At 56.3% G+C, this 21,542-nt stretch overlaps 1 protein-coding gene across 2 annotated transcripts in view; it reads left to right on the top strand.

The window, feature by feature from the left end:
• Positions 1-21,536, top strand: part of ZNF609 (zinc finger protein 609) — a 29,703-nt gene extending 8,167 nt beyond the window's left edge. The window contains exons 2-9 of one of the 2 annotated variants that reach the window (XM_010717152.3): positions 11,425-11,650; positions 16,651-16,738; positions 16,866-19,218; positions 19,492-19,858; positions 20,083-20,258; positions 20,744-20,960; positions 21,045-21,114; positions 21,188-21,536. In XM_010717152.3, coding sequence (XP_010715454.1) covers positions 11,425-11,650; positions 16,651-16,738; positions 16,866-19,218; positions 19,492-19,858; positions 20,083-20,258; positions 20,744-20,960; positions 21,045-21,114; positions 21,188-21,194 — 3,504 coding nt within the window. In that variant the 3' untranslated portion in view covers positions 21,195-21,536. Of the gene's footprint in view, positions 1-11,424; positions 11,651-16,650; positions 16,739-16,865; positions 19,219-19,491; positions 19,859-20,082; positions 20,259-20,743; positions 20,961-21,044 lie in introns of both variants that reach the window. The other variant, XM_010717153.3, reaches the window with a different exon arrangement.
• The last annotated feature ends 6 nt before the right edge of the window (positions 21,537-21,542 follow it).

Here is a 21,542-nt window from a genome sequence, read left to right as displayed (position 1 = left end):
TGCTTAGCTTACATTTCAAGGCACAGGAACTCTTTAGATATTTGGTGTTTTATGGTCTTTCAGGCCGGCTATTAATACTACGCTTTGTGTACAGGGGTGAAGGGAGCTGTTAGGGTGGGCCTTTGCAAGAAGGCCTCTGAGCCTCCCTTTGGAGGAAAAGACCAAAGCCACAGCAGAGCGGAGATGAGCCGCAGTCCTGGCATTCAGGAAAGCCCTCCAGTGTGCCCATGTGTGCCCCATGGTCTGTGTGGGGTTGGTGGATCCCAGCACAGAAGGACTTGCAGCCTCCACTTCTCTTAGCTCTGCCCTGCAACCAGAGAAGGGAGATCTTCCCTGATCCCATTGAGAACCTGATGGTTGGGAGCTCAGACCCACGTGTGGGTGAGCCTTCCCGCAGGTGGATTTGGTGTTCTCCAAGGGTTCTTGTGGAATTAAAAATGGGGATTTGGGGACTGATGGCAGTAGTGCCTCTCCCCTTGGGGCCCTTCAGGTGTGGAGGGCAGGGTGGAGAGGGCAGGTGCTGGATTTTCTGGTTTGAGTGAAGGCTGTTTTGGGGTTCCCATTGCACCGCCTCTATAGGCAGTGTGCAGGAGCCCTTGGGTTGAGGGAAAAAGAGGACAGAAAGGTGTCATGCATCGACATTTCAAACTCAGCACCGAAGTGGTACCCGTAGTGATGGTGTAGCGTGAAACATACCCACACTGACAGCGATCCGAGCATCATACGAACAGGGCTATTAAAACCCAACCTCCTCTGGGATCTGGTGGTCTGATAGGGGAGATGGGAAGAGAATTGCTTTCAATTTCCCATTGATCCTAACAAGCCTGCGTGGGAGACCGAGATGGCCCGGCTGCGGCAGCAGCTATTAACGCTGGCACTCAGTGCCGCGCTCAGGACTGCTTTACTTCTCAGTTCTAGGAAATGGAATCAAGAGAAAACCACTTAGGAGGATTTTAATCAGAACTTGGCAGAAGAATTTAAGGAAAGCGGAGGAATTTGACGAACCCGCTTTGCGCTGAGGCTGCCGATGAATGGAAAGGGCAAAAATAGGGGAGCGCGTGGGTGGGTTGGGTTTCATGTGGCCCGTTTAATCGGATCGTGTTAGTGCTTCTGGGTGAGGAGAACAAGAAAATAAGCCTACTTCAAAGCGCTGGAGGCTTGCTGGCAGCTGCAGTCCTCTGGGAGCAGCTGATGAAAGTTGTCCCAGATCTACTGGAGATGGCCAGCGCTGGCCTGGGAGGAGAAGATTGCTTAATTTACAGTAATCGTTGCTGTAGTGGTTGCACAGAGTGGATTTGTTTGAGAATCTGTTGGTAGCAGCGGGAAATGTTGTGTGATTCAGAGCATTGGAGGATCGCTTTCGGCGGTGGGTTTTGGAGCACCCTAAGAAGTGACCCCTTGCTCAGACCAGTGCTTTGCTGTAATGCGAGGTTCATCTCAACCCTGTAACCTTGAGTTCCCCGTAACTTCCCTCCTTTCAGCTCGAGCTTCTCATTTGGGGCTCTGACTGTGCTGTTGTTGCTTCTGTATGTTTTCGTTGTGTATTTTTATCATGGGCTGCGTTGTACCATTCCTTTTTGTTTCACTGGTGCTCCAACATCTGGACTGTTCTAAGCCTGCTCTTATCCAAGAGGTTAAGGGGGCGAGAACTGTTCTGATAAGCCTGCCAAAAATAATCTTCGCCTGGGACAAAGTACTGCTCTCAAGACTTCCTCGTGTAGAAGAGCTGTGGGTGAGTGAGGCGGGCAGCTGTAGGAAGGCTCCCGAGCTCCCAGGGCTCACAGGTCCATGGGTTTTCGGTGAGTTTGTCACTGCTTGGTGGGTGCCGAGGAGGCAGCGGTGGCAGCGGGATGCAGCTCATCGTTGAAGTGTTGAGTGAAAAGCCATCTGAGCAGTAGGTGGGCTCTTGGCACCTGGGAGGAACAGCGTAAAGCTGAGCGCAGCAGTCTCAACTCTGCCCCCTTCGTTGTGTTCCTTCTGGCAGTGTTTTCCCTGCACATCACACGTCCCTGTGCTGTGACTTTGTTTGACAACTCCTGCGTGGTGACAAGGAGCTCTGCTCCTTCCCTGATGAGACATGTAGGTAGTACATGGCATGTGTTCTCCAAAGTTGTGCATCCGGGAAGCAAAATATGTTTGTGATGCCATATGCTTTGTGGGGACGAGCTGGCTCTGCTGGAAGAAGCACAATGCGCTCTCCTGTCATGTGCTGGCGTTGCACCACACTCTGCTTCTCCTGATGGACACCACTTCTATTTGCAGTCAACCAAAGCAATCCATTTACAAGGTGCTGTGGAGAAAAGGATACTTGTAGGACTTAACTCTGAACCCCTTGGCTGGAGGTACGCGTGTCCCATCAGACCTCAGGGTCCGTGATTTGCACCTGGGATTATTCCTGGTGGGAACATCCCATCTGTCCTGTTTTTGGCTGGGACACTCTGACTGACTCCGTGGTTATTGACCCCATGAACAGTTTTGTGGGATGAGGAACCTGGCCCAGTAGGGTCACTGGGGGACCCAGCTGGCATTTGGCCCAGCAGGGCTGAAGGGAGGGAGGTGTTTTTTGGTCCAGGACAAGAATTTGTAGGGCTGATGGATCTGTCCTGGCGCCGGGCTGCAACACAGCTCCATCCCAGATTTATTGCTGTTGGCACGCACCCGGCGAGCTGCTGCAGCTCGTGCCTTCCTGGGCGGGGGGACAAACGCTGTTTGTTTTTTCTGGACTGAAATGGAAATCTCAATGTTATGTTGCTCATTTGTTTTGTTTTGTTTTTTTCCCTATTCTTTCTAAAGTCCTTTTAGGACTTTAGCAGGTCTTGATGCTCTGTCTTGCAGCCTGGCGGTGTTTTGTTGGGAAGAAGACAGCTGCTAGAGCAGAGCTTGCAGTGGAGCTGCTTTTTTGCAGTGCTGGGTGACAAGGGGACTGCTTTTGGCTTGTGTGTGCAACCCAGGGAAGTTCAGCTTTGCTCTGGAAAGGGATGCAGGTTCTTTCCCTCATGTCTCAGACTTTCTGCAAAGACCTTTGGATGGGCACTACCTGATGCTGGAGATGGTGCTCAGTGCAGAGGCATTGCAATGGAGATTGTCTGGTAAGGGAAGCAGACCAGTTAGAACACTCCTGTACTGCTTGTTGGTAGGTCTCCCCCTGAAGCCATACCCATGAAAGCAGCTGTGTTAGAATGCAGGCATCTCTTTGAAAATGGGAAACTTCTCTTTGCTGCTCGGGTGCGAGAGCTGTTCGATGTGGCCATCGGGGCTTTGAAAGAGGCGTCCTAGTGCATCTCCCACACTGATGCTTGAGGGTTTGTGCAGCCATGTGGGGAACTGGGTCAGGGAATGATCCAATTAAAAGCTATGCCGAGCAGCAAAAAAAAAAAAAAGCTGGTTTTAAGCAGGCAGCCTCCCTAGGCTGCCCAAATGTGTTGGTTAAGAGAGCTTTGGGCTAGAGAAGGGATGATGGCTGGATGGGCGGGATGGTTTCTCGCAGCAGTGATGCCACCAGTTCCATGTTGGTAGACAACCTCAGGGAGAACAAAATGATGCCTGCTGGTGTTCCAGAGCTTTCCTTTGCCTCCTGGAGAGCCCAGGTTGGCTCCCTGCACTGCTCTCGCAAGGTTCCTCGCCACATTTTGGGAGGCTGCTTCCCCGAGGACTGTGGTTGCAGGAGGGGAATGCGAGCACCGCACCGCACCCATGCCCATCCTCACTGCCTGGGGCTGGGGGAGGGGGGGGGGTTGCCTTCGGTAATCCTGCCTAATCCTTTAATCTGTATCAACACTGATAGGTATTAAAGCAGCAGATAAGATTCAGCCCGTGGCTTGGAGCTCAGCAATCTCCCCACCCTCTTGCGGCTAAATCTGTGTGGCGATGCCTTCTTTTAAGGGGGCCGTGCCTGTTTGCCTGGCGGCCGCAATGGTCTGAGCGCCTGGATTAGCCGGAGCACGTCCTTGTCTCTGGGCTCCAGCTTGCCAGACAAGCCCATCGATCGGCTGCATCTGTTGGAGCCCTATGGTGCTCAGTGACGGACATCTTGGGCTGGAAGGAAGCCCTCCAGTTGCACGTCCCACTGCCTGGAGCAGATCTGCCTCCTGCCGTTATCTCTTGTGCGTCCTGCTGAGTGTGAGTTTGATTTGGCTGTAAATGCTTAGTGTTTGGGCACCTGAACGAGCTGGGCTCCATCCCAGCATGCAGGTGAGACCCTGGGCCTGGCTCTCCTTAGGCTTTCCCTGTATCTTCTGGCACCAGATGAAGGTTGTTAACGCTGGGAAGAGTGGCTCCCAGTTGAGTTTACTGCACAGAGGATTCCGTCCCTGTGGTTCGGCTCATCTCCCTTTCCCCATCCTCCTCCAGCTTCTCCCCATGTGCATGGGATTGCTCTTGAGTTTGCCACTGCTTCTCTCATCAGCAAAGCCATGGTTAATCCTTCCCTTAAATCCTTTAAGCTGTCAGCAAACAAACCCCTTCTTAAACTTCTAGCACGCAAGCCTTGCTGGGACAAAGCCCAGCTCCCAAAGCCAAGCTTTTATTTCTCTTCCCACATCCTCGAGCTCCTGCTCCCATTTTCTTCCAGTGCCAGGCCTGATGCCGTGGGTGGCTCGACTGCAGCGTGACCTGCGGTGCTGGATCTCGGGTGTAAAAATTCAGGTTCCTAATTACCTAATGGCAGGTTCCTGGTGTGCCGTGTCGTTTGAAGTCGCAGGTGAAGATCTGTTATTTAGATGGAGGTCATCTGAGGCTGCAGCCTTTCCAGGAGCCTTACGGAGCTTTTGTTGGCATTGCTTCTGCTCTGCCTGTGTTGGACAGTGCAGGCTGGAACTCTGGGATAAAGCTTTTGCCTTGGGCGTGCTTGGCTGTACACACAACCCTCACCTCTTTCCACAGTAGTTTTGCTCTGAATGACAGTGACGATGGCGTGTTGACCGTTTGGGTCCTCCAGCCTATTGATGCAATCCAGACCCAAGGTGACGCTGTTCTTTCAGTCCATATTTCCGTAGGTGATTAGGATGGATGTGTGGGTTACCATATGCCGTGTTTTGAGGAGCTCTGAACATCCGCCCTTGGAAAATGGGCGTCCTCTAAGGCGCTTGCAGAACCCAAGGGAGCAAAAACCAGCGAGCTCTTCTGAAACTTGTAGTCTTTATTCTTTGACTTTCTCTTCCATGTAATTTGGTTTCTCTCTTTTCAAACTCCAGATGAAATACGCTTTGCAAGCACTAAGATTTGCATTATGCTTGCTCTCTAGGGCTGTCAAATAAGCACCACAAACCTTTTTCCCCACTCTGGATCCCAAGAGGCCGAAAGGCTCTGGTGCTCCCTGCGGAGCTCAGAATGGAACTGTGTGCTGAGCATTTGCGTCTGAGGATTCCACAGTGGAAGAGAAGCAAGAAGAAGGGTTAACAGAGCATTGGCTCCCAGGAAAGCTCACGTCCTTCCCTCTGGAAGCGCTCCCGCTCACTGCTCTCCATCGCTCTTTGAGGAGCACGAGGGAGGATCAGCCTCCAGGCATTGCGTGCTTTAACACGGCCTGCTGCGCTTGCTCACCTTCCACGGGCAAGTGAAGGCTTGAACAAAAGCTGGCTGCCTGCATCCGAGGGTTTGTATTTTCTTATTACAAACAAGCTGGGTGATGTCGGCCGGGCTGCTGGCACTGCGTCTTGCAGCATATGACAGATAATCGGGCTGGCTCGCCGCCCACGCAGGAGGCAAGGCTCCTGTCGATATGTGACCTGGAATGGCACATCGTCCACATAAATCACCGCTTCATGCCTCTCCCCTTCACTGCAGCCATTCCCTTCTGCACGGCTCGGCGTGCCGTGACCCGGCGCAATCTCCGAGACGCCTCGATCTCTGTAAGCTGGGACTGCGGGGTGAAAGGTGCTCATCGGTCAGCGGGGCCACGCTGCTGAAGTGTTTGCATCTGGTTGGAAGTGGTCAGGGCGGCTTCTGGCATCCTGGCTGTGCTTCCCAGGGCTGCGGTCCCTGCTTGTGGCGGTGCATCCCTGCGCCAGTGTTCTGCAGTGACCGCTTTGGGAGGGCAGCGAGCCGCTCCTAGTCCTCTGGGTATGACACAAGAGGTGCTCTGGGAGCAGGGCACAGTGGATGTAAATGGTGCTGCTCTCCTCAGAGAAAGAGCAAATTGTTTCTCCCTGCTTGCTGTGTGCCTCTCTGTCTCCTGCTGCCCTGCTCCTCCTCCTCCCTGCCATTAATTGCTTAGCGATTGCTGATGCAATTAAAACAAGATGTGGCTCCAGCCTCATAGCTCTCTCTTCTTGCCCCTGTACAAAAACATGGTGATGCTCTGGCAGGCACCATGGCATCTCCTCCTGCATCTGCTTGACGAAAGCTAACCCCAGCCTCCCTGCCCACCCCCAGGGCATCCTGCTGACCCACTGATCCCGGACAGCACCCCCCTTCCCAGCCCCAGTCCCCACTGTAGGCAAGAACCCCATCCACACAGCCTTCCCTGCATTTCCTGCCTCTGATAGCTGGAACCTCTACCGGTGGATCCAGCTACACGTGTTTTTGGATGGCTGAAGTTGGCAGGGTGGTGGCACAGGGGTACAGATGCTGTCTCTGTTTTCAGGGAGAGGAGCTGGAGGTTAGGTGGGTTTACTGCAGGGATTTGGAGGCAGGAATGTTTATTTTTTTCCTCTTCACGGCCTGAAGAGGAAGAGTCTATCCTCTAAATAATGGGGAATCCTCTCTTTGGGAATCTCTTTGTGCCATTCTCAGGAGGGTATTTGCTGTCCCAGTTGTCTTGGCTTTGTATTTCTGGTTCCCTCACATCCAAAGAAGCCAAATTTGCAACAAAATCGCAGTTTAGGAGCCAAAGGCTGTGGTGCGAGCATGTAGGACCCTGGGGACACGGTGCCAGAAGGTCCCTACATTATAAGGGCAGAAGTGACAAGAAGGATTGGATTGAACAACGTGGGTTGCCCAGCCTGCACACCAGCACTGAACCTGTAGTGTTTCTTCGGGAGGAACCGTCCCTTGCAGCTCGGTGTGTGGCATGGAGAGCCCTGGGGAGCAAAGCAGATGCTTTCTCTAACAGCACGTTTGCTTTATTTTAGGGATGCTAGCTATAAAATTTGCTCAAGCATAACCCAGGCTGTTGTTTTGCCCTGAGCACTGGGCTTTGTTCCATAGCTAGCTAACTAAGATTTGGTGACATCTATCTCTGTGTGCAGGCTGAGAACTGCAAGGTCAGAGTGTAGGAACCTTCCTGGGGTTGGAGGAGAGCCCCGGGGCTGGGTGGTGTCCCATCCTTGGGGATTTCAGATCCCTTTTGGATCTCAGCTCTAAGCTTTCTGCGGTCCGGAGGAGCTGATGCAGCAGTGCTCAAGGATGCTTTTCTGCACTGCTTGGATGTGCAGTGGGGCAACTCTGCAGCAGGGAAGCTGTTGGTCCCCTCCCTGATGCAGGGTATGTAGGGTGCTGTCTCCCCACCTGCCCTGCTGGCACGTACCGTGGCTTTGGCTGCTCTTTGGCTGGCTCCTCGCTGCCTCCCCGCCTGCAATCTCCCCATCAGCCGTCAGACAGAGCTGGCTTTGTGACTGCAAACCACGAGCATCTCTCCTGGCAACTCAAGCAAAACCTACAAAGAAGAGGAGATAAGAGCCAAGCGGGCAGCTTCCTAAACGTGCAGCCTGCGAGGGCTAAGACGTGGAAATCATACCAAAACAGGTCTTTAATATTAAAGAGATGGAAGGAAGATGTCTCCTCTTGCCTGAGGGATAAATAGATCTGAAACTCCTTCTAGACTTTGCTGCTTATCGCATCTGAAATACATCTCTCTCACCCTGGAATGGAGCCTCTCCAGGAGCCCTGAACACCCAGCTATGCTGAGCATGTGCAGCACTCTTGTTTTCTGCATCTCTGCATCCGCCAGATGGATTTGCTGCATTTCTCCTATGTCCTTGGCTGGGGCACTCTGGGACCGAGGCAGGTGGGGGCCCTGGGTGTGCTGAGCCATTCCTGTTCATCATCCTGCACCCAGCTCTCACATCTTGGTGCCTGGCTTTTGCAGTCATTCTACACCAAAGCCGTTCCCAGATCCCGAGCTCTGCCTCCTCTGGTTGTCCTATAAATGCTGCAGCTTTCCAAAGAGAACTTTGAATGTGCAGGACTTTGTGCTTGCAAGAGCATCATTAATTAATCAAGTGACTTAATAATTAATGCTCCCAGCTCACATGCCGCTCTGTGTGCTGCGTGGCCGTGCCATGGTGTGAGCTGCTGGGGGTTGAGCGTGGGGATCAGGATTTAGGTAGGAAAATTCAGGGGAAGGATGTAGGAAAGGCAAACCAAGCACATGGAGCTGTGCTGTTTTCCAACTGAGTGCCTGCCCCTGGCACCTCGTGTCAGCCCTGTGCTGTGGTTGGTGGGTGCTCATCCTGATGGAGGTGTATGGGAAACAGTTGGGTTCTCCCCACCTCTAAAGGATGGTGTGGGATCAGCGTGTCCTCCTGACCTCCCTGAGGAGCAGGGAGAGCTCAAAAGTTTCCTCTGAGAAGGACGAGCCCTGCAGGTGTTCTCAGCCAGTTTGTCCCGAATGCATTGAGGATGTGTGGATTTGGGTTTTGGGGCAGGATCTGGCACAGCTGCTTAGAGTGCTTAGAGTCCGTTGTGTCCTTCAGCTGGGTTTTGTGGTGTCTGTTTGCGTGCTTTCAAGGAGCTGCAGCACTGAGGTCTTTCAGACTTGCATCTTCCCATCACGAGATCGATGTCTGGGATTTCTCCTTCCCCTTTCCTCCTCACACAACTGTCCCGTCTCTGCTCTTTGCTGCCCCTCTCCTATAGAAAACACCTTTTTTTTGCTCTCTTTCTTTTGCTAGAGCTGCTCTGATAATCCTGTAAATGGCTGGAGCGGGTGACTGGGTGCCAGCATGTCTGTCCTGGGCACTCCTTGCTTTGATCAAAGGCACGCTGATCCCCAAGTGCTGCCAGCACTGAGATAAGTCCCACTGCCCTCTGGCATGATGTCAGCCAGCCAGCACAGAGCAGGGGCACCTGGGGGCTGTGCTGTCAAGCTTGGAGGTACCCACTGAAGCTGCCAGGTGGAGCTGCACATGGTTATCCTACCCCAGGGAGGTGGCATTCAGTGTGTGCCGTGGGATGGTGACATGGTGACAGAGCTCCCAAGCACAAGGCTTTTGGCACCTGTTGGCTTTCATCGCTCAGGGTTTCACGCCCGGATGACTTAGATTATTGGGAGTGAGTGAGAAAATTCATAACTGCTGGTCCCGGCATGACTCTGCCCGAAGCAAGATGCTTTAGAGGTTGGCATCAGTCAGAGCAGCAATACTGACGTGCTGCCCTCTCCTCCCTTAGCATCCCCATGCTGACAGTGTGATGGCAGAGCTGCTGTTCCCAGGCGCTGCCGCTGCTCACCAGCCTTGGCTGCGTTCCACCTCTGTCCTCGGCGGCGGCGGGAGCACGTTCCTCGTGATGGGAAAACCTCCGCGCGGACACAAAGGGCTTTCAGTAGGGAGCTCTGCAGAGGCAGCGGCATGGGAAGCATCGTCCTGCCCAGCTCCTGCTAGAGGGCACGTGCGCCGCCTCTGCATCCCACAGCTCATGGCAAGGAGCAGAATTAAATGCTCTTATGCCGCAATGGGAGCTTGGGTCCCACATCTCTAATGGCGGCAGCACCTGGCCCCATAGGGCAGGCACGGCAGTACCAGGGCCTCGCTGTGTGTGCTGTTATTTCACACAGCAGACCTCACAGGGGCCTGATTCTGTGCCACCCCCTGCTGGTCCCTGCTGCACTCGGCCTCCAGCGGGCACGTCCCCTCACCCCAGTGAAGCAGAAGGAGGGAAGGCTGCAGCACCAGGAGATAAGAGATGTGCAGCGGGGGAAATTCAGGGGCCGATCTGCCCTCTTCTTCTTCCAGCTCAGCCATGTCCCCATGCCAGGTCACATCCCCACGCCCCTTTTTGCTCCCGAGCTCTTGGTGAGGGCGGGCAAGCTGCCCCTTTTCCTGATGGCTGATAAATGAGGCTGTGTTTGTTCCAGTGCAGGGTGAAATATGAAATCCCATAAAGCCTCCTCGCTTATTAGAGAGATCGCAGTGAGCTGCTTATTATGCACTGTGGCGTAATGCAGATTACAAATGTGACCGAGTGATAATTAGCAGAGCTGGAACTGTAATTAAACGCTCCTGTGCTGCACTGTGGTTTCTGTTGCAAAGTGGAAGGAAGCCGAACAGTTTCAAAACCCACAGGTGCCCTTCCTCTCCCCTGCATGCACAAACAAGCAGCCCAAAGCCAAGCATCCCTCCTGCTCCTTGCCATGGCTTTCCTTGCAGGGGACTCGCTCAGATTTGGAACACTTGGTGTGTGGCTGCAGTTTGCTTCCTTGAGCCCCCCCAGGACCCTGCTGCCTCCTCGGAGCATCTCATCCCTGCAGTCACTGAGACGTGCAGGCTGGGCTAAGGGGGCTGAGTTGTCTGCTGGTGTGGTCCCTATACCCAAAACCTCCTGGCATCCCACAGGACACATCCTGGTGGGATCCCGGATGCTTTGTCAGATGCTTTGCGTTGCTGAGGATTTGGAGAGGCTTTGCAGCTCATGGCAAACATCCTTGCTTGGGTGCATGGGATGCACTGATGTGCAGTAGTGTGCGGGACAGGGAGTTGTATGGTGTGAGCTCCTGGTGCAGGACGTCTCAGTGCAGGGCTGGATGCTCCAGAGACTTTCAGCTGATTGAAACCGAAACCTAGTGTAGCACTCGGTGATAATTCTCAGCCTGCTTCTGTTTTGAGTCTGCTCGGTGCCTTATCAAGATCATAAAATACTGTGTGAGAGGAGGTGAGCAGGGGATGAGCAGCCAGCCCCAAAGCACTGCAGATCTGCGTGGCAGTTACGCCTACCGTGTCCAAGCCCAACACCGCCTGTGACATGGAGGAGGAGGGTGAAATGGTTGGTGTTTGGGATCTGGAGCTGATTTTTGCCTGGAGAAGGGGGATACAGTCTGGACACGTGTCTTGGGATGGTCACGGGGTGGATGTGGGAGGAGGAGGATGTTGGCTTTCATGGGACCGCACAGAGCCCGCTGCTCGTTGGGCCTGTCCTGCCAGTCGAGCAGAAGACTGTAATTTTTTCTAATGAGCCATCGGGTCCAAAGCCATCAAGAGCCTGCGCATCAGAGCAGTAGCCAGGAGGCAGTGCTGACCGGGCCCGATGGCACCGGCAGAAGTGGTTAGGGAAGGAACTTGGCACCCGCTTCTGCAGATCTCTCCTGCAGAAGGACGCACCTGCCTCCAAAGCTTCTGAGGGTTATGTGGGTACGGGCATGCCGGGGTGGGAGAGACCGACAAGGTCCTGTCCTCCATTGGGCACTGAACCATCTGGAAGGCTCCCGAGGCTCTCCAAAGCACGGCTGCCTGTTGGTACTTGTTGTGATCAACACCTTCTCCTTCCCCACAGATGGAATCTCCGGTCTCCACGCCCGCTGTGCTGCCCTTGCACCTCCTCGTCCCGGTGGTCAACAACGACATCTCATCGCCGTGCGAGCAGATCATGGTACGCACCCGCTCCGTCGGTGTGAACACCTGCGACGTGGCGCTGGCCACCGAGCCCGAGTGCCTGGGGCCCTGCGAGCCCGGCACCAGCGTCAACCTGGAGGGCATCGTCTGGCAGGAGACAGAGGACGGTAAGCGGCGGCTTTCTGCTCACCAGCGTTCCTGTTCAAAGAGTTGCGGTGACCCTTTTCTTCCTCTGTCCCCGTGCCTTGGCACTTCCAGGGCGTTGTGCTGCAATTTGGGTGGTCGGGACAGAGGAGCTGTGTGGGAGCAGCTCGCGGGCTCTGCGGCGGAGGGAATGGCAGGCCAAAACTTGCGTCAGCCTGTGCGCTGCGTTAGCCCGTCGCCCAGACAGTGGGCGAAAATCTCAGCTGCCATTTCCCTGCCTTTCTGCAAGAGCTAACTTGCTCCTGGAGGTGCCAGAGGAGAGGCCACGCCAGCCCGAACGGGAACTCAACAGAGTTGACTTCATTTCTGCTTGGCAACCTGCAGGTCTGTCACAAAAGCGCTCAAACCCTGGGAGGCAGCAGCAATCTCCTGCTGGATTAAAAAACCCCGGCGGAGCTTTCAAAATAGACTCCACGGGAGATCAGGCTCTCGTCTCTTCTGCCAAGCCAATCGAACCTTTTTCCGCTGGAGCTCGTCTCATCTGCACACAGCTTGCTTTGCTTTCCCAGCCCCTTTGATGGGTTTGAGTTGCTGTTGGGGCTCTGCCAAGAAACACAAGGATGAATAGGTGGCTCAGCAGAGCACAGCGAGCGCTGGAACCCGGCCTTCCCTCCAGCCTCTTTGGGGACATGGGAGGGTTCTGCTTCTGGAGGCCTGAGGTGAACTCCTCGCAGTTGTGTCTGGCTTCAGCTGAGCCCAGGGCTGCAGAGGTGGCAGAGGATGGGGCACCCAGAGCTGGATGGGACCTCCAACCCTCCTGTGTTCCCTTCTGCTTGCTATGAAAAATCCATCTGAATGGAGCCAGCAGGGAGCTGAGCGTGTGCTTTCTTCTGCTCCTGAGGCAGGAGAATGCCACGTGCTGTAAAATCGGGCCCAGGGGACCCTTGTCTTGGTAGGGACACAGCCGTGTGCATCAACACTTGGGATGCAGCTGCTGCTCTGCTTGCCCCAGGGCTGTACCAGGAAGCAAGCAGGGAGAGCACCGCATGGCGGCAGCACCACCAGGGTCTGGGGTCCTGCGTGACTCCATTGGCCGCAGGCTGCAGTCTGTAATACCCCAGAGCTCTGGTTTCCGTCAAACCCCAGGGGTGGTGGTGATGGGAGTTGGACCTTCCATTAATTTTTTGGAGGATGGGAATCAGAAGAGGTGCGTGCTGCACATGCAAGGAGGAACAAACACCCCAACATGACAGGAGGCAGAGGAGCCAACAGACCCCTTACTCAGCCAGGAGGGGTCAGAGCACCAGCAGTGAGCTCTGCTCACTCACAGGATGGGTGAGCGCTGATGGCTGTGTGGGGCTCCGATCCTCCGAGGAAGCAACTCTGCTGCTGCTTTCCCACTTTGTTCCAGCCGAGCTCCTCAGCCTGTCCGCCTGTCCGTCTGCATCACCCCTCGATGTGCAGCTCTGTCTTCGACCCTGCCTCAGAGGCGCGCTGCCATTCCTGCGGCTCGCCTATTTTTAGTCTGCAGTAATTCAATGAACTTGTGTAGAGATCCTTCTCTGCCTGCCTCCGCTGCCTGCCGCTTGGCTCCTGCTGTCAGGAGCGATGGCTTTTACAGCGAGCCCTGCACTCCTGTCACACAGAATACAAATCTCACCGTTTCCCCTGGTTGCTTCCAGTCTGCCACATCTGTCGGCCCCTGTAGGAGCAGCGCACCGCGTGCTCAGCTCTGCGCACCTGGAAGCTCAGGGTGAAAGTAGCGCACTGGTATCCTGCCTGGTGCCTTGCTCCTGGGGGGATGGTGCTGGGCTGAGGGCCATGCTGGAGCATGGCTGGAGCCTGTCCCCAGCGGGCCTAGAGCAGAGGGATATTTGGATTCATCCCCTTCCAGTGGGTTTGCCTTGCGACTGAGGATGTGAAGCCCTGCTTGGAAGGGCTCGGTTATGCAGAGGAAGGCAGTGTGGCTCCCTTTTTGTAGAAAATGGTCTTAGGGTTGTCCTCATGGCCAGGAAATCGGGGTGAAGGCATCATAAAGCCAAGGCCCACCAGTAATCCTGCATCCTGATGACAAGCAAAGCCATCCCAACTGCGATGGTGTTCCCACGAGTCTCATGATGTTCTTCTGCCTTGACCGCCATGTCCCACAGTCACACCCAGCTTCCTCCCCTGTCCCCAGCAGTGACCCCTGCTTCTCTGTGCTGCCCCACTGCCACAGTGGTGACACCTCCACTCCCCTTCACCGAGCCCATCTTGTGCAGGGAACGTGCTTTGTTAAATGGCTTTCTCGGGAGCAGCTGCCTTGGCAGTTTCCCTAATTCTGTTAGGTGTGATTTCGATCTGCAGGAACTATTAACTGATCTAATTATACTAGAGAGCATCACTCCACTTGCTGCCTCATTAGCTCCCAGCTCTCCTCCATCCTACTCACCGGTGTCACCAGCAGGGTGGCACGTCCTTGCTGTGCTCACCCAGAGCAGTGACCGGACCCAAACCACACAGTGGTGCTGTTTGCAGCCCCAACAAGCCAGCGTTTGGGATTCAAAGCCTCGGAGCATCGAGCAACATGGCACAGCACAGCGGAAACCACCGGGCAAGGGACATTCCCTCTTGGGTGCTGCTGTCCTGATGCACCCCAGCTGGGGAAGCAGCAGCCCTGGGAGCGAAGCAGCTGCTCACACTCTGGCGTAGAGGAGAGGGGCTTTATCATGCATAATTTCCTGGTACTCCCGCAGCGCGGCTGCTTCAGATCTAATATTGGCTGGCAGGATGCTTGACAGTGCAGGGAGGCAGGGAGCTCGAGCAGAGCTAATGCACTGCTTATTACTCTCAAAGCACTGTTTATTTCAGCATCTGTCAGCTTTGTATGAAGGCTGTTTTATCAACAGGTGAGCAATATTCTGCTCCAGACAGGACTGTTGCTGGTGTTGAACTGCCTGAGGTGTGTACGTCGCTGCCCTAGGTGATAGCAACTGGGCTCCCGCCCTCACCGCCTTGTCTGGATTAGAGGGCTTGTTTACAAGGAGGCTCTTGAGCTGCAATCTGCTGTGCCACGCTTTGTGGGAGCTCCCTGGTGTTGGTTCCTCTGCCTCCCTTCTCCAGGAGGATGCATTTTAGCAGAAGAATCCCATCCCATGGTTTGTGGCAGACTGTTCTTCGTGGTGAGAATGCACCTGGGTGTTGTCCCATTGCCTTGCAGAAGGCTCCTGCACCTGCAGGTTAACAGCAAAGTAGCAGAGCTCTCCACAGCTGTTCTGTCTAGCATGGAAACTCCTGGATGTCAGCATCTCTGTGGGGCTGGGGATGCTCTGTGATGGAGCTGCTTGTTCAGCCCTTGAACATCAGAGGCAGAAGGAGCTGAAGCCGTCTGTGCCTGTATGGGAGAGCCAGCAGGACTGAGAGCTGAGCACTGCTCTAATTAGGGAGCTAATGTGCTGGCTGCGCTGGAAATTAAACCTTCCTTGCACGCAAAGCTTCAGCTTGGATCGGTCCCAGAAATGGATACCCCATTGCGGTGCCCAGCTCCTGTCTCCTCAGACTGATTTTTGGAGGAAGACCGCCCAACTGCTCCAAAACGGGGGCTTGATCAGCAGGGTGCTCTGCACCGCCACGCTCACCTCTTTGTCTGCATGCACTCTTGCGGGCTTTCCTCATCGCGCAGCAGCTTACATCCAAACCACTGCTGCCTTCCTTGGGAGCAGCCTGGCAGTGTCACCCTCCATTCATCCCCCTCTCTGTGTCCTGCTGCTATGACATCAGCATGTGGTACTTCCCCATGAAAGCAGGGGGGGTTGGCTGCACACTACTGCAGCTCCAGCTCTCCCAGGGAGCGCAGAAAGCACTGTGCTCGGCTGCCTGGTGCAGAGCTCATCTCCTCCAAGGGCTTTTCCAGCCAAGGACGGAGGCTAAGGGACTTCTGGGACACCGGTGACACATTACCCTCCAGTGCTGAGCGCAGGGCATTGCTGCCTGCCCTCGCGTCCCAGAGCACCCGCAGGGGACGGCGGGTGAAAAAAGCTGCTTAGCATCCATCCCCATGCTTTAAATTGTCCTGGGTTATTGGCGGCGGATTAGGAGGGGATTTGGGATGATTGGTTGCAGTGGGTTAAATATAGGCTGGAGCATGGCAGAGGGCTTGCTGCTGTGCAGGGAGGAAGGAACAGCCCGTGCCAGCATTCTGTCATCTCTCTGGGGCCACAGCTCCGTGAGCATCTCTCCATTTCCGATGTTGTCCTTCCAAAGCCTGCAGCTGGCTGCTGGCACCTTCTGAGCGAGGCCACGGCCCGAGATTTACAAATGTGCTTCAGGCACAGCTGTTGTGGGCTCCCCGGGCTCCATCCATCTTCCAGAGCTGTGCGGCCGTATATTTAGCTGCACCAGTCTGCCCTTGTAAATGAGATTTCTATCTCCCAACTTTTACCTTGCTCAGATAAATGTACTCGGTGCAATGGACTCTGCTCCTGGTCAAATTAGTTATGCAGTAATCAGAGCAGTCCGTTGCTGGGAGGAAATACCCACTTCAGTTTCACTCTGCTAACGGCCTCAGAATATGCAGTGCAGTCACTTGCTTATTGCTCTTGCAGCTTGCAGAAGGTGCTAGGATCAGGTGGGCTTGCTGGCTAGATGCAGACTGGGTCTTCCCTGCTTGCAGCAATGGGGAGAGCCGTGAGATATTGCAGAGGACCCCGAGAAAGAAGCACAGGAGCCAAGCAAAGCACCAGATGAATCTTTCCCCAAAGAAAACCCGAGCTCCCATCACCACCCTGAGCCCACATGGCAGTGATGCCGGGCTCAGCTTGCCATCTAGTGGCAGTCACGTCCCCTCCATGGGGACATGGGATTTGCAGCCACAGCACGGGCCTTGTGGTAGTTACTCTGTGCAGGTTGCTTCCCCCACTGCAGGCTCTTGAGATGCGCTGTGAGCCCTCTGTCCACCCCAGAGCATGAGACATAAATGCCCCTTCCCCTGTTGCTCAGCGCCCAAGGAAAGGAGAGGGGGTGACCCTTTCCCCTTGCCTTGCAGGTATGCTGGTGGTCAACGTGACCTGGAGGAACAAGACGTACGTGGGGACGCTGCTGGACTGCACGCAACACGACTGGGCACCTCCCCGGTAAGCACAGGGCTGGGTTGGGCAGCATCAGGGCTCCCAGCCCACCTCACCCAGGCAAGGGATCAAACCCACACATGGAAGCGTGGTGGGGCCATCACACAGTAACCCCCCATCCTTCTCTCTGCAGGTTCTGTGACTCTCCCACCAGCGACCTGGAGATGCGCAACGGCCGGGGCCGAGGCAAGCGCATGCGTCCCAACAGCAACACACCTGTGAACGAGACCGCCGCCGCCTCGGACAGCAAAGGGACCAGCAACAGCAGCAAGACCCGGGCAGGAGCGAACAGCAAAGGACGCCGCGGGAGCCAGAACTCCTCGGACCACCGCACGCCGCCCAGCGGCACGGCAGAAGACGTGAAGGCCAGTCCCTCGTCCGTCACCAAGCGGAAGAGCAAACCCCTCTCTGACATGGAGCTCAACTCCAGCTCGGAGGACTCCAAGGGCAGCAAACGCATCCGCACAAACTCGATGGGCTCGGCAGCTGTGCCCCCCACCACGGTCAAGGTGGAGCCAACTGTCCTCGACCGCAACTGCCCCTCTCCCATCCTCATTGACTGTCCGCATCCCAACTGTAACAAGAAGTACAAGCACATCAATGGACTGAAGTATCACCAGGCCCACGCGCACACGGACGATGACAGCAAGCTGGAGGCCGACGTGGACAGCGAGTACGGCGAGGAGCCCTCCCTGCACGCTGACGTCGGGAGCTGCAACGGTGCCGCTGTGTCACAGAAGGGCTCGCTTTCGCCTGCACGCTCGGCCACCCCCAAGGTCCGCTTGATGGAGCCCCACAGTCCCTCCCCATCCAGCAAGTTCAGCGCCAAGGTCCCCAGCAAGAAGAAGCTGGCAGGGGAAGGAGACACTGACCCCGGTGCCCTGTCTAACGATGGCTCCGAGGATGGTCCCTCGGTGGCCGATGAGACGAGCAACGACGGCTTCGACACGCTGGAGAAGAGGTGCGTGGATAAAGACAAGTCCAAGAAGGCATCTGGTGCTAAGCAGGAGAAGATGCCTTCCAAAAGCTTGAAGTCTGCCAGACCCATTGCCCCTGCCATTCCCCCACAGCCTATTTACACCTTCCAGACGGCCACCCTCACTGCAGCCAGCCCCGGGTCCTCCACGGGCCTCACCACCACGGTGGTCCAGACCATGCCGAGCAGCCCCCAACTCAAACCCATCCAGCCCAAGCCTACGGTGATGGGTGAGCCCTTCGCGGTCAACCCTGCCCTCACCCCTTCCAAGGAGAAGAAGAAGAAAGACAAGAAGAAGAAGGAGCCCAAGGAGGTAGAAAACCCTCTGACCCCTGGCAAGGTGTGTAGGGCAGAGGATGGGAAGAGCCCGTTCCGGGGGGAGACGAGCGACCTCGGGACGAAAAGCGAGGGACTGCTGAACGGCTCCTCCGACCCGCACCAGAGTCGGCTTGCTAGCATCAAGGCTGAGGCGGATAAAATCTACAGCTTCACCGACAATGCCCCGAGCCCCTCCATCGGTGGTGCCAGCAGGCTGGAGAACGCCAACCCTGCCCAACCCATGACCCCATTGCACGTCGTCACCCAGAATGGGGCGGAAGCGAGCTCAGTAAAAACCAACAGCCCAGCCTACTCGGACATCTCTGATGCCGGGGAGGATGGCGAGGGCAAGCTGGAGAGTGTGAAGGCAAAGGATCCAGAGCAGCTTGTCAAGGATGGAGCCAAAAAAGCTCTTTTCCCTCCACAACCTCAGAGCAAAGAGTCTCCCTATTACCAAGGCTTTGAAACCTACTATTCCCCTGGCTACCCTCAGGCAAGCCCGGGGCCCTTGAACCCCAGCAGCCAGGCTGCGGCCGAAACACAAGCCTTGAAGCTGAAGAAGGATGAGGAGCAGGAGAACCCAGAGGTGAAGGTGAAGAGCGAGGGCGTTGAAGAGAAGAAGGCAGAGCTGGGCAGCTCCAGCCAGCAGCCCTCTGTCATCCAGCAGCGTCCCAACATGTACATGCAGTCCCTCTACTACAACCAGTATGCCTACGTGCCGCCCTATGGCTACAACGAGCAGGGCTACCACGCTCACCTGCTGAGCACCAACCCTGCCTACCGGCAGCAGTATGAAGAGCAGCAGAAGCAGAGGCAGAGCCTGGAGCAGCAGCAGCAGAGAGGGCTGGAGAAGAAGGCAGAGCTAGGCATGAAGGAGCGGGAAGCAGCTCTCAAGGAGGAGTGGAAGCAAAAGCCGCCCATGCCCCCGACGCTCACCAAGGCCCCCAGCCTCACCGACCTTGTCAAGTCGGGGCTGAGCAAGGCCAAGGAGCAGGGAGGTGCTGACATGGCCAAATCCGTCATCATCCCCAAGCTGGAGGACTCGTCCAAGCTGTCGGGCAGCCAGGTGGCCGAGGGGCTGAAGGTGAAGCTGAGTGAGGCCGGCCACCTTGGCAAGGAGACCGCAGAGACAAAGGGAGGCTCCGAGTGCAGTCGGCAAGCAGAGGTGGACCCTGTGCTCTGGTACAGACAGGTAATGTCAGCCCACTGCTCATTCAGTGGGCTTTCCCCATGTGTTTTCCAGGGCTGTCACTGCAGAAAATGCGCATTGTCCTCTGATCTAGGGCTTGTTCCCATCGTGAAGGGACTCCATGATTTTCCATGTTGGCTGGGGGCCACCGAGGGGAACGTGGAGAACCTGGGGAAGGGGTGATGGCTGTGCTGCTCTCTTCCCAGTCCCCAGTGGTATGGGAGCACACGGGGCTGGGGGGGGGCAGCTGCCCTGATGTTGGTGTGGTTCTTGCAGGAAGCAGAGCCCCGGATGTGGACCTACGTTTACCCGGCGAAGTACTCGGACATCAAGACAGAGGATGAGCGATGGAAGGAGGAGCGGGACAGAAAGTTGAAGGAAGAAAGAAATCGAAGCAAAGAAGTGGTGTCCAAGGAGGATGGGAAAGAGAGCACCAGCTCCGAGTGCAAACTGACCCCCACTGAAGAAGCTCGCATGGTGGGGAAGGACCCCAGGCCCAGTGTGCACGTCCCTGTATCCTCCCCCCTCACGCAGCACCAGTCCTACATCCCCTACATGCACGGCTACTCCTACAGCCAGTCGTACGACCCCAACCACCCCAGCTACCGGGCCATGCCCACCGTCATGATGCAGAACTACCCAGGTAGGAAGCCACGGCCATCTCAGGGGCAGCCGTGCCTGTGTCCCGGCCCAGTCCCATGATGATATTGGTGGCCACGCTCCAGGAGCCAGCGGGTGGGCACAGGGGAGTGATGGCAGGAGTCTCCGTTTCACTCAGCTGGGGTGTTCACTGGAACGTGGCCACAGCTTAGTGCAGAGCAGCACACCTCTCCTCCCCATGCCCTGACTGCTGCCTTTCCCCCGCAGGCTCGTACCTTCCCTCCAGCTATTCCTTCTCGCCATATGGGAGCAAAGCATCTGGGAGTGAGGACAGCGACAAGTCCCGCGCCAGCCCCAGTGTCAGCTGTAAGTCCAGCTCTGAGTCCAAGGCCCTGGACATCCTGCAGCAGCACGCCAGCCACTACAAGAGCAAATCACCCACGGTGAGAATCAGCAGCTTTGCCTAGCTCACAGGAGCTTCTGGAAGGTGCCTGCAGCCTAGAGGAGCTCCTGCTGTAACAAGTCTGGGGCTGTAGTGTAATCCCACAACCCAGAACTTTTTTGGAGTGGATGAGCCAAACCTTCATGCAGGGCTGCTCCAGGGAGGCACTCAACCCTGCAGCTGGTGGGTGGAGGGGCAGGATGCAAGGGCTGTTTGCATCCCACAGCAGTGTAGGGCCACCAGGCAACTCCTCTCTGAGCGGGGAACAGAGGGGCTCTGAGGCAGCCCCTGCTTTGGGGCAGGGAGGACCTGCTGGCCTGAGACTTGCTGGTGGCTTTCACCATCCTTCCCCTCGCTCTGTTCAGTGTCGAGGGCACCCTGTAAGCGAGATGGGGATGCTATGCCATGAGGGCAGCCCTGGTAGAGGGAAGCCCTGCATTCTGGGGTACCCCCGTCCCTCAGCGCCTGCTGCTTTCTCCCCCACAGATAAGTGAGAAGACAGCTCAGGAGAGGGACCGCAGCGGCTGCGGGGTGGTAGGGGGCAGTGGGAGCTGCAGCAGCATTGGAGGAGCCGGCGGTGGGGAGAGGAGCACAGAGCGGCCCCGGACCTCACCATCTCAGCGCCTGCTCTCCACGCACCACCACCACCACCACCTCGGGTACTCGCTGCTGCCGGCACAGTACAACCTGCCCTATGCAACAGGTGAGAGCCCTGCGGGCCCCAGGGAGCGCTGGGCAGCGCAAACTCCGCTCCTGGCCTGGCCGCTGACACCCCCTCTCCCCACAGGTCTGTCCTCCACGGCCATCGTGGCCAGCCAGCAGGGCTCCGCGCCCTCCCTCTACCCGCCGCCCCGCAGGTGAGGACGGTAAGGCTGCCGTGGGGCGCTGGGCTTGGCCCCGGGGCGCGGGCTGAGCCCTTGGCTCCAGCAGGACGTGACGCCGGGACCGGGCTGTGCAGCAGGCATGTGACAGGCTCACATGGGGACGCACCGGAGACTCCTGTAGACATCAGTTGAATGGTGTTGATTGTTCTGCTGGACGTTCTGCCGCCGTCTGAGGCAGACTCTGTCCTCTCCCCCCGTCGGACACACACTGAGCCCCACAGCCCTTTGGTGAGCGGCGAGTCGGCACCTGCGGAAGTATTTATTCTCCTGGGCTCCGGCGCTCGGGATGGGAGCAGATCGCCCACCTGGTGCATATGAAGAGGAAACGGAAGCACTGAGGTCTCTGGATGAATTTGCGGCCTCGCCGTGGGGCTGAGCAGCGTGGGGCATGGGGCGGTGGG

The sequence above is a fragment of the Meleagris gallopavo genome, chromosome 12 (assembly GCF_000146605.3).
Source record: "Meleagris gallopavo isolate NT-WF06-2002-E0010 breed Aviagen turkey brand Nicholas breeding stock chromosome 12, Turkey_5.1, whole genome shotgun sequence".
Lineage (NCBI taxonomy): Eukaryota > Metazoa > Chordata > Aves > Galliformes > Phasianidae > Meleagris > Meleagris gallopavo.
The sequence above is the reverse complement of the archived record's forward strand: the minus strand, read 5'-3'. Positions and strand labels throughout refer to the sequence as shown.